Here is a 16534-nt window from a genome sequence, read left to right as displayed (position 1 = left end):
ACCTCCCCAGTGCAAAGCACTAATGAAACCCTGAGAGACACTGCCCCACACAAAGCCAGGGGTGTTAGAAGAGCAATGGGACCACACTCCTGGCAAGGGTGCTCAAAACAGGTGGACACACGTGGGAGACTTGAGAATGCAAGAACCCAGGACATGTGTCCAAATTGTCCAAACACAGGCAGTGAGTAAAGATCCCTCACAAGGTGGCAGTGGGTCCTCAGACGGCAAAACAGAACCTTCCACATATGGGAGAGATAAAGGAGAAGAAAGGAGAGAGGTTCAGGGCCTGCAAAACAAGCATCCATAGTCAGTAGACACTGGCAGGTCTGTGGTACAACACAGAGAGAGTTCCCAGTACTACCAGGAGAGGGCACCATCACCCCACGAGTAACAGAACACCACATGCCACACTTGGGCACAGATGAAGTGACCAAGGGCAGCAGCACTCTGCCTATGAGCAACAGGCCCCAGAGGTCAGAGGTCAGAAGCACTGATCTCACAGAGAAGGAGAAACAGAGTGACCACAGGGAGAAAGGCCAAGGTGAACACATAATGAGTGATAAGCAAGTCCAGGAAAAGGAGAAAGAAAATCAGAAAAGAGAAGGAAAACAGAGTAATGATGGCCAGAAAGGCAACCATGCAAAGAAAGTCTGGAACTATGTAAACTGAAAGAGCAAGGCTTGCAGCACAGCAAGGGCCCAGCAGCACCAAGGCAGTGACAACAGCTCTCAAAGAGTAACTTACCAAGGCAAGAGAAACAGGCACCTGTGCCTTTAGACAACATGACAGTCAAAACAGTGTGATCTCCAGCACTGGGTGACAGCAGCAAGGAGCACAGCTGAGTGGCTGGAGGCAGCTTTATCTCCCTCTAACATGTAAGATTTTAGCTGCAAAGGAAAACAGCGACAAGAGGCCTGCCTCACACAGTCATAAGTGAGCAGGGGAGGCAGAGGCCTGAAGAGAAGACTCCATTACACTAAGAAAACAACTGTGAGGCTAGGGGCATTTAAAACCTGCTTAAGGACAAAAGAACACAAATGTAAGCCTTCCTTAGCAGGACAGCTTTCACAAAGGAGGCAAGGGTGGAAGGGAATACCTGCTGTTCCAGTACTTGGGTGGCAGAAGGTCATGAGTTCAAGGTCAGCCTGAGCTATAGCCAAGTCAGTAAATCAAAAACTGTAAAGAAATCAGGAATAGTGTGGTACACCTTCAATCCCGGTGTCAGAGGGCAGAGGCAAATGCATCTTGAGTTTGAGGTTGCCCTGGTCTACACAGTGAGTTCCAGGACAGCCAGGGTTACACGGAGAAACCCTGTCTCAAAGCCCTACCCCTCTCCCAAAAGAACAAAAACAAAATGTTTTTCTTTTTCTTTAGACAGGGTCTCTCTGTGTTAGCCTTGGCTCTGTCCTGGACTCAATTTGTAGACCAGGCTGGCCTTGAACTCATAGTGATCCACCTGCCTCCGCCTTCCGGGTGCTAGGATTAAAGGCATGCGCCACTACACCTGGCAACAAAATGTTTTTCTAAAGATAAAAGAAAATTTGGTTAGTTTATTTTTGAGAGGGGGCTAGAGATGGCTGAGTGGTAAGGGCATTTGCAGCACAAGAATTAGGATCAGAAGGCTACACAGAGAAACCCTGTCTCGAGGGGAAAAAAAAAGAATTAGGGTCAGAGTTCAGTTCTCAGCACCATGTAAAGAGCCAGTCACGGTTCCACGTGCCTGACACTTAGCACTAGGAGTGAGGAGACAGATCCCAGGAATTTACTGGCCAGCTTGCCAGCCTCCCCCAAATAGCAAGGTTTTGGTTCCTTCTCCAGCTTCTGCATACTTGAAGTCATGTGTGCGACACTCTGTGCAAGCACCACACACAGACACATGCACACATACCAAAAATCAAGACAAAACTCTAACTCATAAAAGAACACAGCAAATAAAAACACATGTAATCATATACAGCATGACAAGCAGACACTAACCCTGTTGCTCACATTAACAAGTCTAATGAGCTCAACCTGATGTCAGCAAGTTTTCAGTTGAGTCAGGCATGGTAGTGCATCCTGTGATCCCAGCACTTGGGAGGTGGAGGCAAACTGGCAGAGTTCAGGGTCAATTTCAACTGTGTACAGGACTCATGGCTAGCCTGGGTATCATGAGATGCCCTGTCTACCCGACCCCAATTACTTTAGCTGATATAATGCCCAACAGCTACCGGGGTGGTAGTGGCACACGCCTTTAATCCCAGGCAGTGGCAGGCAGATCTCTGAGTTCAAGGCCAGCCTAGTCTACAGAGCAAGTTCCAGGACAGCCAGGGCTATTACACAGAGAAACCCTGTCTTAGAAAGCAAAAAACAAACAAAAAAGCCAACAGCATGATCTAGCCACACCGAATCATGATGTGTCAGAAGGCACCCGAGCTGCTGGAGAGGCTGAAGCAGGCAAAGGAGTCAGGCAGCATGCTGACCTAAGCAGTGCCTCTCGATGCTTGGCTGCAACCTGCACTGCAGGTGTCACTTACGGACTCTTCTGCACCACATGGCACACAGTCCTTCCGGAGCAAAATCCCCCAAAGACAGGTAGAAACAAACACACCCTGACCATAGGCTACAAGGCCTGGACTTCCCCAAACCACACTGTCAGGAGTAATCAAGAACACAGAGGTCAAGGTCCTGACCCTACATATCCATGGAACTTAGCAGCCATGCCAGAAATCTGTTCCCACACACATGGGAACTCCCCGCCTCACACCACCTGCCTCCCAACACAGCGGCATCCAAACAGCTCAGCACCACAGCATGCCTGCCACTGTGCATGTCACACTGCACACTACACATAGAGAACTGACAGAAGGGCCAAGGGTACCAGTGTCATGGTCTCTTTTCCATGAGGGAAGGAAAGATGGCACATGGGAGATGGGAATGGGAAGGGAAAGAGGCAGGCACTTCCTTGCATGTTCTTTTGTAAAGTTCTGACTCATAGAACCATAGCAACATTGTACCCAAAATAACGAGACTCAGCCAGCATGGGCAATGTGACCCCGGGCTGAACTAGTGACAATGTCCTCTACTGAGCTTCAGAGAGTGTGGCCCCTGGAGCAGCAGGAAGGAGTCACTCTGGCAACTCAGGCAACTCGTAGGCTTGTAAGGCTAAGCACACAGCACCTGTGTAGGGTGGGTTCTCACAGGTGGCATGTTCTCACAGGGCACAGATACTCTGAAACTTCACTTCATACCAGAAACTGAGCAAACAGCAGCTCAACTGGGACAGTGAGACTCAGGTCCCAGAGGAAACGAGAGGTGAGGAGAAGCTACAGCAGTAAGTGGAGCCTGTGCCCACAGACAGCTCCATGCCCTCAGCTGAGTGTAGCCTGTGCTGTCGAGGGTCTGGAGAGAACCCAGCACCCACCCTGTGCCAAGCTCATTCTGAAGACAACCTCCAGCAAAACATCTGTGCTTCCCGCAAAGGGGCTGCCATGCAGTCGCCAATACTTTATGGTGTTGGAAAGCAAGTAAACTGTGGGAAATGACGGGACACCAAAAATGATCCAGAACCAGCCTAAGGAGCTCAAAATCACCAAAGCTGGAAAAGAAAAAACAAGTGATAGTGAGAAAGTACAAGACACAAAACAAGGCCCGCTGAGGCAGTGACCAAGTCACTCAGAAACTGAGGTGTAGAAAGGAAGGCCGAGCCCTCTTTCTCGAGATACACTTACTAAAAAAGCCAGGAAAACACTAGCACACCAGAGCAGATGCAGGCAACAACACAGTGCAAAACCACGGTGAGTACAAGAGCTTCCACAGATACCAACAGTGATGTTACAGTGACAAGCCTGACAGACCCTTCAATGAAGGTTTAGAGCTGTCAGCAATATGTCCGGATGTCTGCCCAGGGGCTCTATGACACTTTAGCCTAACTGACAGAATCCCACACTTGGCTATCACACAATAGAGGGGACAGCTTCTCTAGCATGTGCAAACCCCTTAGTTAAAGGAGCCTTAATACTGCAAACAAAAACATGTTTATTGTATAAAACAAGCTAAAGACACTAAGGAAAATAAGCATGAGAGAACAGTACGATCCTGGCTGGCTGTGGTTAGTCCCAGCATGTGGGAGGCAGAGGCTGGCAGAGCTCTGAGTTCAAGGCCAGCCTGGTCTACAGAGAGAGTTCCAGGACAGTCAGGGCTACACAGAGAAACTCAGACTCAAAAAACCAAAATAACAACAATAATGAAAGGAAAGTAGAAACAGAGGCACATGCCTGTGATCCCCAAACTAGATGGGGGATGGGGGGGTTGAGGTCACACTAAGGTACAAAACAAGGTCAAGTCCAGTCTGCGCTGCAAGAGCAGCTGTCTCAAACAAACACAAAACCCACAAGCACAGGCAAAGAAACAGAAGATGCCCAGGAGACGTGTGTATGTGTATGCTCAGGTGCATGTGCACAAGTGTGCATTTAAGGCCAAAAGTGCGTGGCCACTTCATCTGAGATGAGGTCTCTCGATCACTGTCTCACCTGTGCTGCCTCCCCAGTGCTGGGGTTACGGGTACACACGGCAGCACCTGCCTTCTCGTGTGTACGCAGGAGATCAAACTCAGAGCCTCAGGCCTCTGTGGCAAGGAACCACCCCAGCCCATCCATGTAGAAGGCTTTCCTTAAGCAAGACACACAAGCAGCCAAGTTCTTTAACAGAGGCACTGCTAAATACAGACCTGAAGCTGACTATAGGAAGAACATCCACCCAGGAAACTAAGATGACAGTTCCTGTAGAGAAACAGACAGAGGACACGAAAAGAGAATTGCCACCCTCTGAGAGAACTGTGTGCCAGGGACCACCTGCAGGAGGCACTGAAGGCCGTCAGCACGGGAAGCAGCCCCATGGGAAGCCGTGGCCTTGCTCTTGGAGAGGCTGGGGAGCACTGCTCTGGGAACTAACACAAAGGCCCAGAGAGTGGAAAACAGCAGCACTGAGGCACCACAAAGCCTCACACAGGGAGGTAAGGAAGAAGGGTGAGGAGGGGACAGCAAGGCACAGTGCCATTTGTTGACAAGGTGAGGATAGTGCATTGAAAACTGGGGCAAAGACTGGAACACCCACAGAAACAACGGCTGAGCCGCACCACTCAGTTCTCTGGTAATGGCCAGGGAGAACCAGGACTCTCCCTGTTAACAGGAAAGACAGCAATGTCACCTCAGACAAGAAAACCCTGTCCCTCCGAACTTAAATTCTCTAACATCTGAGGACTCCAGCATGCCAGTCCTATTTTGTAGCCTTCAAATTCTACTTTCCAGAGAAATGGGTTCTTTCTCTAGTCTGACAAGCCCGAAACATCCAGCACCACACTGCAGGACATTAAATACAAACAAGCCGGTCCACTTGCCATGGGAAGAAACATGCACGCAAGTGTGTGTGTGTGTGTGTGTGTGTGTGTGTGTGTGTGTGTGTGTGTGTGTGTGTGTATGTGTGTCTAACACCACAGAACTAAAAACACTTGAAACAGGGGAGACCACAGGGTCTAGCTGCATGGCCTTGGATTTCTTCAGGTTATGATCATCAGGACACATCAGTTCTGGGGCACAGCCAGGGGCTGACAAGTTGGGGGAGGGGACAAGGCACACAGGGATCCTCTTCTCAGGCAACTGGCAAAGTCCTGATGCCTGAACTAGGCGGTGAGTTACCAGGATTTACATCTTAGGATAATTCAGCAGGTTGCAAAAACACTCAACATGAAAAAGTTCACTAATGTCTTTTTAATTCCCCTAACGTCCTTCTTGAGGTACGCTGCTACTACCCAAAGTTTTACTCACTTCTTGTTTTTACTCATTTCTAGTGTGGGCTTTGCAGGCCTGCATACTGCTGCAGGCTCTTGCTGACAAGTTGTGCACAGCAGAACCAGCCTGGGATCCTGCAAACAACCACTTCAGTCCTTATACCAGCCAGGGTCCTGACTGAGGTTCAGGAATTTTATTTTCTTCTTTCTAACTAACTTAGGAATAAACCTAATTCCACATGGGCTCACGCAGCACATTTGCACACAGATTCTGTATAGGCATGCTTCTATCCCACACCCAGACTCCTTACCTACCCTTCAATTGATGTCCCTGGGTCTCTAGGGCACTTCTCACCAAACCACAGTCTTCACATCAAAAGAGCACACCTCTGGGAGTCACTGCTGGCACTAGGGCTGGGGATGGGTCAACAGCCCTTGGCAGGGACAACACTGCCCTGCTGACGACACTGCTATGAGCAGCCCCAGAGTCTACCTGCATACGTCCACAGCAGGACACGCCTGTCCAAGCAAAGCAAACAGCAGGGTTTTTTTTGGTTTTGTTGTTGTTGTTTTGTTTTGTTTTTGGCTTTTTGAGACAGGGTTTCTCTGTGTAAAAAAAAGCCTTGGCTGTCCTGGATCAGGCTGGCCTCAAACTCACAGAGATCCATCTGCCTCTGCATCCCAGGTCCTGGGACTAAGGCGTGCACTACCACACCCGGCTAGACATCAGTTTCTATGGGGATAAAGGCAAAATAGACAAAGTGGTCAGGTGGCAACCCGAGGATTCAGCTGAAACTTTAGACAAGCCCCTTCCCAGGGTTAAGGGTCATACTCCTTAAGACTCCTGCTAAAATAGCCAAAAGCCACACACAGACAGGGGTATTATGTTGTATTGTGTTAAACTAGGGGAAAAATGCCCCACCTCTCTACAGAGATTACTAGCAGAATAAACAGTGAATGAGGCACTACTTAAGTGGCTGCTGAAACAAGAGACCAGTCCACATTCTTCAGAGAAAAACCACCCATAAGCCCCTCACATCTGACCCAGGTGCCGTGTTCAGGCAACAGTCTCTAGATATGCAACGAAACAGGAAAAGTAGTCCACGACTGAGGGAGAGCAGTGAGGAGAAGCTGAGGCTATAAGGCATGTGTTCACAGACTTAGGAGAAATACAGCCATCGTCAAGTGGTAGACAGGGCAAGCCTGTCACTCACTAGATAGACACTTGCAAAGAGCCTATAGACCTGTGGTGCTATCACCTTCCTAATGCTGTGAGCCTCTAACACAGCTCCCCAGGTTGTGGTGACCCCCAACCATGAAATCCTTTGTTGTTATTTCTTAACTGTAATCGTGATATAAGCATCTGATATGCAAGGAATCTCATCTGATATGTGACCCCCAAGAGGGTCTCAACCACAGGCTGAGAACGGCTGCTATAGATGCTCTAAACTGAAATATGCATCAGTAGATAAGACCTTCCTGGAGGGGATTGCACAGCTCCCATCTTGCTGAGGAACATGACCCAATCTGAAGGGCAGAGGAGAAATACTGATACAAACGAACACAAGCCATGCCACAGTCTAGTGTGTGTACAACAGGAGACCAAGAGGAAGACAGATGGGAGCGAAAACACACCTGAAGAAACAATGGCCAACATGTCCCAAGGTGCTATAAAGCACAGGCCCACATGTGGCTCAAGCAGCTCAGCACACAGAAGCAGAGTCAACACCCAGATAATGAACCAACACTTCATAAAGAAAAGCCCAAAGTGTCAGCAGTCAGACAAGAGATACACACAGAGGCAAGGAGAGGAACCACACCAGTCTTCAGATGAAGGTGACACAACACCTCTAACACCCTAGAACGTTATAGCCAGTGGAAAAGCTCCTAGATGAGAAGGAAGCTCAACCACTTTAAGCCAGCACTGGCAGAGGGTGGACCCAGCCAGCCTCCAGGCCGCCGGGACTTAGATGCACAGACCCCATTCCTCCATGGGAGAAAGGTCAACAGTGACTACCACTGGTGGACATGGAGGGCTGCTGCTACTCTTCTGAAATTCAACTGGTCTAAAGCAAAAGCAACCACTGAAGTAGCAAATAAGACACTCAGACTTTGGGCTCAGGGAACAAGTGGCTAGTTCTCTGGGTTATACACCTAGCAGGTCGCCTCACACTATCCCCACCAGAGCCAACCCTGAATTCCACCCTATGCTTTTCAAAGTCAGACTGAACCTCATCAGAGCCAACCATGTGAACATGCGCTTTAGCTCACATGACATCAACAAAAAAGTAACTTGAACATCAAGTGTCAAATGCAAAACAACGCCTCCACAAAGACCAGGCGCTCCCACTGGCTCCTGAAGGGAGGTGCTTGCTCTCTCCCGCACCTTCCAGACCTCAACCCCACCTTCTGCTGTACCTCTGCTCCCGATCCCGGCCCAGCACAGTCCACTTTCCTCTTCTTCCTGGGCCCGATCGCCGCCAGTGCCGTGAGGTTGGCATCTCGCTGCCGCATCTGTGCCAACTCCTGCTGCTGCATCTACATGTTGGGAAGAAAACAGAAGCTATGGTTGCCTGAGCGTTCTTGCTGCAAATGCAGCCACGGCTACCAAGACTGTCTGAAGCTTCCTAAGTTACAACTTCTTTAAAGTTGAGGCTTTTAAAACTAAGAATATGTCTGTAATCAAAAATATTCTCAAAAATTTTTAAACAGACGCCTACCTTAAAATGCTCAGAAAATTAGATGAGAAGGTTTAAGGAGCTGACCTCACAGAGAAGTCCCCAGGTACTACTCTGCAGCCAAGCGCAAGCTGCACAGGAAGCCAGTGACGGCGCTGGCCACGTGAGAGCTCAAGTGAGCAGCGGAGCCTACACTCAGGCTTTCTTGACTGCTCCCTGGTTTGCTGGGCACTGGGCGTGGGCATGCATGCACATGAGGGAAGGGCCCGTCGTGAGGAGCTCACCTCTTTTGCTTTCTGCTTCAACCTTAACTGCTCTGGGTCTTCTTGTCTGGATCGAGACTGTTTTTGAAAGAAGGAGAAAAGGAAGAGTCATGCCTTCCATGAGCGCCACCGAAGCACTGCTACTGTCCTCAGCCTGTAACAGCAGCAAGCCAGGTGACACAATGCCTACTAGTTTTATAAATGTGTATATTCAAAGGATGAAAATTTACCTTACATAACATAAAAAAAAAAAAATTTTTTTAAGTCGCTGCCACCATCCAGATGCAACAAGACTGAATCTGAGCCATATGGCTGCCAGTTTGTCATATGCTTCTAACTCAGTGTCAACTGAGAAAAGAACCAGGACAGAGCTTCCTGAGATGGTGGGCTCAGGGGCTAGTGAGGGTTGGCATTCAGCTGTCACCCCTCCCGCTGCACAAAAAGCTTGACACTAGAAGGAATGGCTCTAGTAGTAACTAAATATAGCTCCTAACTTAGCTCTGAACACTCCCCAGCCACAGCCTGCAGTGTCCTAAGAGAGCCATGGCTGCCAAGCACAGAGGTGCACAGCTGTAATCCCAACACTTGGGAGGCAGAGGCAGGAGGATCTCTGACTTCAAGGACAGTCTGGTCTACATGGTGAGTTCCAGCACAGCCAAGAGCTACAGATTGAGATATTGTCTCAAAAAGTAAAATAAAATAAATAAGTAATTGACTGATTAAATGGGAGAGCCCATATCCCTTCTATCAATCCCGACTGGAGGGCATCCCCAGCAGCTGAAGTATTCCACAGGAGCCAGGCGTCTCCCCGCCTCCAGCTCCACTTACAACACCTGTTCTTCCATGCCAGCCAGAAACACGGCCCTGAGCCTGATGAGTGACTCACGAGGGGATGGCGCGAGCCCGAGCCCAAGCCCGAGGACAGGGCTTAGCTTGCCTTTGCTGCCCGCATCAAGATCTCCCTCTCCTGTTCATCTTTCCTCTGCTTTTCAATCTGATCAAGCTGTTCAAAGAATTTGAGCTGGGCCCGGACATCACTTGCTTGCTCATATCTGTCGTCATCCTACAAAAGAAAGAAAGAAAGAAAGAAAGAAAGAGAGAGAGAGAGAGAGAGAGAGAGAGAGAGAGAGAGAAAGAAGTAAAAACACTGTCTACCATGAATTTGGAACTTCAAGAGCATGGACATGCATTGCCCGCTGCACAGTCTGCACACGGCGCCCATGGGTGGTGGAAGTCCTCACATCTCACTCCAAGTGTACTCTGACAGAGGGAGAATCTCCTGAGTTACCAGGAGTCCACAGAAGGCTTTCACATGATACACTTTGGTATTTTTAAGAGACATTTAAGTCCTTCTTTGTAGAAGTGTTGGGTCGGTTAGTTGGTTAATTAGTTGAATTTTTTGAGGCAGGGTTTCTCTGTGTTGCCTTGACTGTCCTGGAACTCACTATGTAGACCAGGCTGGCCTTAAACTCAGAGATCCTCCTGCCTCTGCCTCCTGAGTGCTGGAATTAAAGGCGTGCGCCATCACATCTGACTTTAGAAGTGTTTTTAAAGCTGACAATTCACCATAAGCTACTCTGAAGGCACAGACACTGACTCCAGGTGACATCTGTGCAAGTGTTCAAGACATACTCTGCCTGAAAAGTCACTTTAGAAACAGGGCCAAAGCTGGCTGAGAGCCTGTAGCTTTCGCTCATGGATCAGGAAGGACCAGGCTGCAAGTACTAGGCACTTTGGATGGAATAAGAGTCAAGACTCCATACATAGTTTCCTAAGCTGACAGGTCATGTTTGAAAGCAGTCTCCCTGCAAAGCACTCCTGCAGGCCCTCTCTTACCTCCCCAGCCCAGATGTAAGAGGCCCTGAGAGCACTTACATGGGGTGTGTGTGGGAGGTGGGGGGGGTGTGCGCGCGCGCCTGTGCATGTGTGCGCACACATGTGTCTTAGACAATGACCACAGGAACAGCCCGGGCACCAACACTTCCCGGTGGTCTCGGATCAGGAGGCAAGAATACCGACACTCTCCCCAGGAAAACAGCCCCATTACCTTATACGAGAAGTTTTTCTGCTGAGCCGTTTCAGATATTTTTTCTACAAGATTCTGCAGCCTTTGCTGTGTGGCATGAGACACGTAACTCACTACATCCGGGTGCAGCTCCGTGATGCCGTGCTTTTTACCTGCAGGCCATGCAGAAAAAGAGCACATAAAGTGCTTGCCCAGCTTCTTTACCACGGCCCTGGCTTCTCTCACCCACTAGTACTGCTTTGTACAGTCAAAGGCAAGCTACGCAGGGCAGCAGACAGCCACCGGCCACGCTTCTCCTACCTGCCAACCACCAGGCAGCCACCATGGGTGAGCCCAAGGCAAGGCAGAGACACATTCACCTACAGCCCCCACATCCAGAAGGGCTGTAGTGAGTCTCATCAGAGTCATGGAGCATACTGGACACATATGTGGCCACTGAGTGTTCCAGTGGCATCACCAGGCGCAAACGTACCTATTTCCAGTATCCTCCTCTGCAAAGGCGCGGGGAGGAGGAAGGTGTCATCTTTACAGGACCGAGTCAGTGTCCCAACCAATTCAGAGTTTGTGGCCAATATTCTTGCACTTTCTTCAGATAGGTTCACTCCAGCCATTGACGCAACATCATTGATGTCATCATCATCCCTGGAAGGAGAACAGATCACTCTTGTCACATGAGGAAATCACAGCTCACTGAGGAGGTTCCAATTCAGTGGCCGATGACAAAAGGCAGGGAACAGCAGAAAGCACTGGGAGAGAGACACGCACATCCCACCCCGCTCCTGTACTGTGTCCTGTTGTCTGAAGGTATCTTGCTGCCTTGTTTGAAAATCAAAGTGTTCAAAGGCAGAACTGTGGGGGGGTCATGGCTGTGTGCCCATAGTCCACACCATGTCTCAAGAAAACAAAACCCAGAACACCATCTGCTGCTTTAAAGAGTCCATGTCACCTGAAAAAAAAAAGTCAACCCGCACTCTTTCCTTCCCTCAGTCACAAGCTTTTGGGAGGTGGAGGAGAGCACAAATCACTGTCAGACAGATAGTTAGGTGTATTTCCCAGATAGGGGCGCCATGTGAAATTGGCCCAGCCACAGTGAAGGTCCACACAAGAATCTCAGGACACAGCAATGTCCACAAAGGCTGTTTGGTCATCAAAAGTCAAAATGAGCACACAGGTCACCTGTGTTACAACCGGTAGTGACCTTGGTGCACTGTGTTGGTACCGAGTCAGCTGATCTGCATCCATTCCTGCAGAGGGCACAGAGCAGGCCTCCACTGCTGCACCCACATTGCGAGCCCACACTGACAGAGATGCGGTCAGAACCAAGTAGAAGTAACAACACTGAAGCTACCAGGCCAAGGACCAATAAATAGGGAAGACCTAACGGTGAAATCAACAGATAACCTGGGCACACCTCCCGCCCATGCTCTCCTAAAGTATATGGTATATGGGGCTTCAGTCCTTACCGAAAGGAGCCTCCTCCTGCCTCCTTGAGCTTGTTTTTCTGTGCAGCAGCTGCTTGTGCAGATACAGTAGAAAGGGCTTTGGTTCCAGGTAAGACAGTGGGTTTCACCACAGGGACTGTAAAGCCAAAGATACAGTGGAGACCAGAGGCTGTTACAAGCAGCCTGAAGCTTTAGCCTTACAAGTCTCAGGGAGAAACTGTCATCTCCTTACTCATCACAGTAACATCCTCAAAGCTCTGAGCAGGGTGGGTTGGCTCAGTGATTAGTGATGGGACAGCTCTTTAGAGGACCCAGGCTCGGCTCCCAGCACTCATATCAGGCAGTTCACCTGTAGTTACACCTGTAGTTACAGCTCCAGGGTCCAGGGATCCAAGGCCCTCTTCTGAACACACACACACACACACACACACACACACACACACACACACACACACACTGCAGAGAATCAGAGACTGGCATGCTCAGCCCTAACCGGGATTTCTCTATCACATCCTTTCTCCTCAGGAAGCATCACAGAAGGAGCGGGTAGAAAGACTAAAAGAGTGAGAAACTGAGCCAGGCATGATGGCGCACGCCTATAATCACAGCACGCTGGGAGGCAGAGGAGGGTGGATTTTTTTGAGTTTGAGGTCAGCCTGGTCTACAAAATGCGTCTAGGACAGCCAAGGCTACATTGAGAAACCGTGTCTTGAAAAAGCAAACAAAAAGAGTGCGAAACTGTGGGAGGTGCTTGGAATCAGTGTCTTCTAGACACGACAGGCCCCTTGTAGCTATGGTTGGTTGCATATACATCTGCTAAGATCAAGCCCATTAAAATCCCAGCATGGGGGTGGGGGAGATGGCTCAGTGGTTAAGAGCACTTCCTCTTTCAGAGTACCTGGGTTCGATTCCTGGCACCACATAGTGACTGACACCAGCTCCAGGGGACCCAACACCCTCTTCTGGCCTTCAAGGACACCAGGTATGCACATGGTTTCAGACATACATGCAGGCAAACACCCATACACATGAAACAACAATAATAAAGTAGTTGTGGTGTGTGTTTTGTTTTGCTTTTTAAATTCTAACATGGACAGGGAGGGGCTCCTGGCTGAAGAGCTTCTGGGATGGTGACAGGGGGAGGGATGTCAATCTTCTCCAAGGACCCAGCCCTGCATAGGTGGCCCATGCTGCCATATCCTACACACATGCACATAGCCTGCAGCAACAACAGCACTCAAGGGGGCTTTTTAAAAAGTGCATAAAAACTGAGAGGGAGATGGAGGGTCTTGGAGGAGGTGAAGGAATGAGTATCAGGAGGGTGGATTTTATCAAAACATGCTATACACACATGTGAAATCTCACATTAAAACGCTAAGGAAGACATACCTAAGCACAAGGAGAAGAAAAGCAGACAACATTAGGGAAATTACAGTGCACATCCGAGACAGCACCACTGACCACTGTGAACCATCCATCCCTATCTGCAGCTCCCTCCTCAAGAGCACCAATGCTAGAGAGGCATTCTTACGTGTGTGTGTGTGTGTGTACACACATATACACACTATGTATATACATACACATTTATGTGTACATGTATATACACATATATACTGTGCGTGCACATTTGTGTACACAAGTATATATACATATATACACACTATGTATGCATACATTTATGCGCATGTGTATATACACACATATGCACACTGTGTGTATACCTTTATGTATACGTGTGAAAATATACACACATACACACTATGTGTGTGCATGCGTTTATGTACACGTGCATATATATATATACACTATACATGTGTGCACACACATTTATGTACACATGTATATATATACATGTACACACTGTGTGCCTGTGGCTTTCTCAAAGGATTTAATTTACAACAAAGTTTAAAGATAAAAGTTTAAGATTTAAATAACATTTAAGCCCTAATTTAAAAAAAAAAAAGGTTTAGCTGCATCTTTCAAGTATCTACTCTCCTATATTTCTTCAAACTCTTTTTTGGGGCTGCGCATTGAGACAGGGTTTCTCTCTGACAGCCCTGGCTGTCCTGGCACTCCCTCTGTAGACCAGCCTGGCCTTGAGTAACTCCTCAGTACAGAGAAGACTCCTGACAGAGACTAACAGTAAGCAGACATCGGTGGGTATAAAGTCTCAGCTCAGAGACTTTACTGCAGCCCAGGAGTTTAGGGCCAAGGAAACACAGTGAGGCTGCCCTGAGGGAAAAAAAAGGTGTTGGGGGCGGGGGTGCAAGGAGATACTGATATCATCTAAAAGACTGAGTCCAGTGAAAGCAGCTGATACAGAATTGCACTTCAAAATAAACTTTACCCATAGCCAGGCCTTGAGGTGGGAAGGCCTTAGAAGAGACAGAGCATCCCACCTCAGGCAGCATAATGGGGCCTTGAAGGGAGAGAAGACCCTGCATTCAAACCCCAAGAACAAAGCAGGTTTCTGGCCTTTTATAGGTTTTTAGAGAGTGGGAACAACATTTATACCACACAATGTAGACTAGCCTATGTGCCTGAAGGAGGCCTGCAAGGCTACTGTACAGTATACATTCCACCAACTCTGGGAAAGAGGGGGCAGCGGGAAGACAGGGAGGGAAGACGGAGTAAGGGGGGAGGAAATAGAAGGTGGGCAGGATGAGAACATACCTTAGCACAAGGTGAGAGAGAGAGCTGCAGTGGGTGTGGCCTGATTGCTAGGAGAGGGAGGAAGGCAGCTAGAAGGTCTGTGATCTAACAGATACTAACAGTGGCAATCGTATATAACTCAGGTAACTTAAAAAAACCATGTTGACAAGGGCAATGGCTGTACAACCTCATAAATGAAGTCACTGAGTGGTGTGTGTACATGAATTTTATCACTGGCCCTTCCCAGGAACAGCCAGTCCTGGGTGGCAGCAGCTGGGCCTCACCTGGCTGTAGCTGGTTCAGCTGGATCTGCTGAGGTGTGGTGAGCATGATCCGGTTGTGAGGCTGCCGCAATGCGACCATGGGTGTCTGCGTCAAGGTCACCTGCGGGGGCCGGATCAAGGCTCCAGGCTTCGGGGGCTGCTGGATCACCTGGGGCACAGCCAGCAGAGTGCATGAGCACATACACACATCCAACAAAGCCATCCGCGCTACCCCAACCTTGCCCTGCCAGAAACTCCAGGACACTCAGAGATGTACACCTCATTCCAGACCTAAAAGCCTGGCTCAACAAGCCCTGCCTCAAGCCTCTACCCAGCTTCTGAAGATTTAGACAAAGACAGAATGGCACCACATCAGGCCACAGCACGGCAGAGCAAGAACATGGAGCACATGACACGGAGGACCTGCACAGACCCCACTCCTCCCAACCTGTCAGCAGAGTGACACTGTTCCCTGGTAGCCACACGTCAAATGACTTATTTCTAGTCTGTTTCCTGTAGGATTCAGGTCACTTTTCTATTGGGCTGGAGGTGGATCTCCAAGTCCTGCCCTAAACTTGGTTCTCCATCCCAGTACAGCCTATCCCCTCCTCTCTCTGACGCATGCTCGGCTCAAGGGTGCTTGGTCCATACTTCAGGGCCTGCTCAGCTCCGCGGTCCTGCATATTGTCCTAGGCTTACAACAGGCTCCCAGAGCCCACAGCACTGGATGTGCTCTGAGTCCTGCTCACAGGAAGGCCCCCATGACCTGACCATAAACCCTGGGCTAGGACTTTTCCTGTAAGAATTCTAGTTTTTGTAAAGGAGCCTTTTTCTGAGGCTGGTGCTGTAACACAGTAGCACAGTGTCCTGAAGCCCCTCTCGGGTTTGAACCCCAACTGTGCTTTTGTTGGGCACCACATGTAACAGGACACTTGCAAAGGACTGAGGTTGAGGCCTGCACCAGAACTGTTTCTGCAACAAAAGATGGTGCTCACACCACAGGATGGGCGAGCCCACAGCAGCTCACGCTAGGGCTTTCCACTGAGACCACTAATGCCAGCACAGGAGAAGCATCCCACTGCCATGGATTCTGAGATCCTCTGGCTTTAGGCCAGGTGCATGAAGTGGACCTATCTGTCTCAGATGCACACACAGGCACAGGTGAAGTGAGGGGTCATGACAGTACAGAGCAATGACCAGGTACCTGACACACCACGTATGTATGCGTGTAGCTTCATTTCTGATGCTATGTTCAAACACCCTAACTGAAAGGAACTGACAGAGGAAGAGATTTATGTGGCTTACAATTCCAGGTCACAGTGTCACTGCAGGGAAGTCACACAAGCAAAACCTGAGACAACTAACTGGTCAGCCCACATCCACAGTCGTAAGGAACAGCAGTAGCCGTGCCGCCTGCCAGCTCCCTTCTGTCCAGCTAGCTTC

The 16534-nt window shown here is 49.2% G+C and overlaps 1 protein-coding gene across 1 annotated transcript in view; it reads right to left on the bottom strand.

Annotated features, from left to right (window-relative positions):
• Positions 1–16534, bottom strand: part of TAF4 (TATA-box binding protein associated factor 4) — a 67287-nt gene that overhangs the window by 4266 nt on the left and 46487 nt on the right. The window contains exons 8-14 of the mRNA XM_084777919.1: positions 15113–15260; positions 12198–12312; positions 11207–11376; positions 10756–10886; positions 9646–9771; positions 8730–8786; positions 8186–8305 (exon numbers count right to left, since the gene is read on the bottom strand). Coding sequence (XP_084634045.1) covers positions 8186–8305; positions 8730–8786; positions 9646–9771; positions 10756–10886; positions 11207–11376; positions 12198–12312; positions 15113–15260 — 867 coding nt within the window. The remainder of the gene's footprint in view (positions 1–8185; positions 8306–8729; positions 8787–9645; positions 9772–10755; positions 10887–11206; positions 11377–12197; positions 12313–15112; positions 15261–16534) is intronic.

The sequence above is a fragment of the Acomys minous genome (assembly GCF_964271855.1).
Source record: "Acomys minous genome assembly, chromosome: 3".
NCBI classification, from domain to species: domain Eukaryota; kingdom Metazoa; phylum Chordata; class Mammalia; order Rodentia; family Muridae; genus Acomys; species Acomys minous.
The sequence above is the reverse complement of the archived record's forward strand: the minus strand, read 5'-3'. Positions and strand labels throughout refer to the sequence as shown.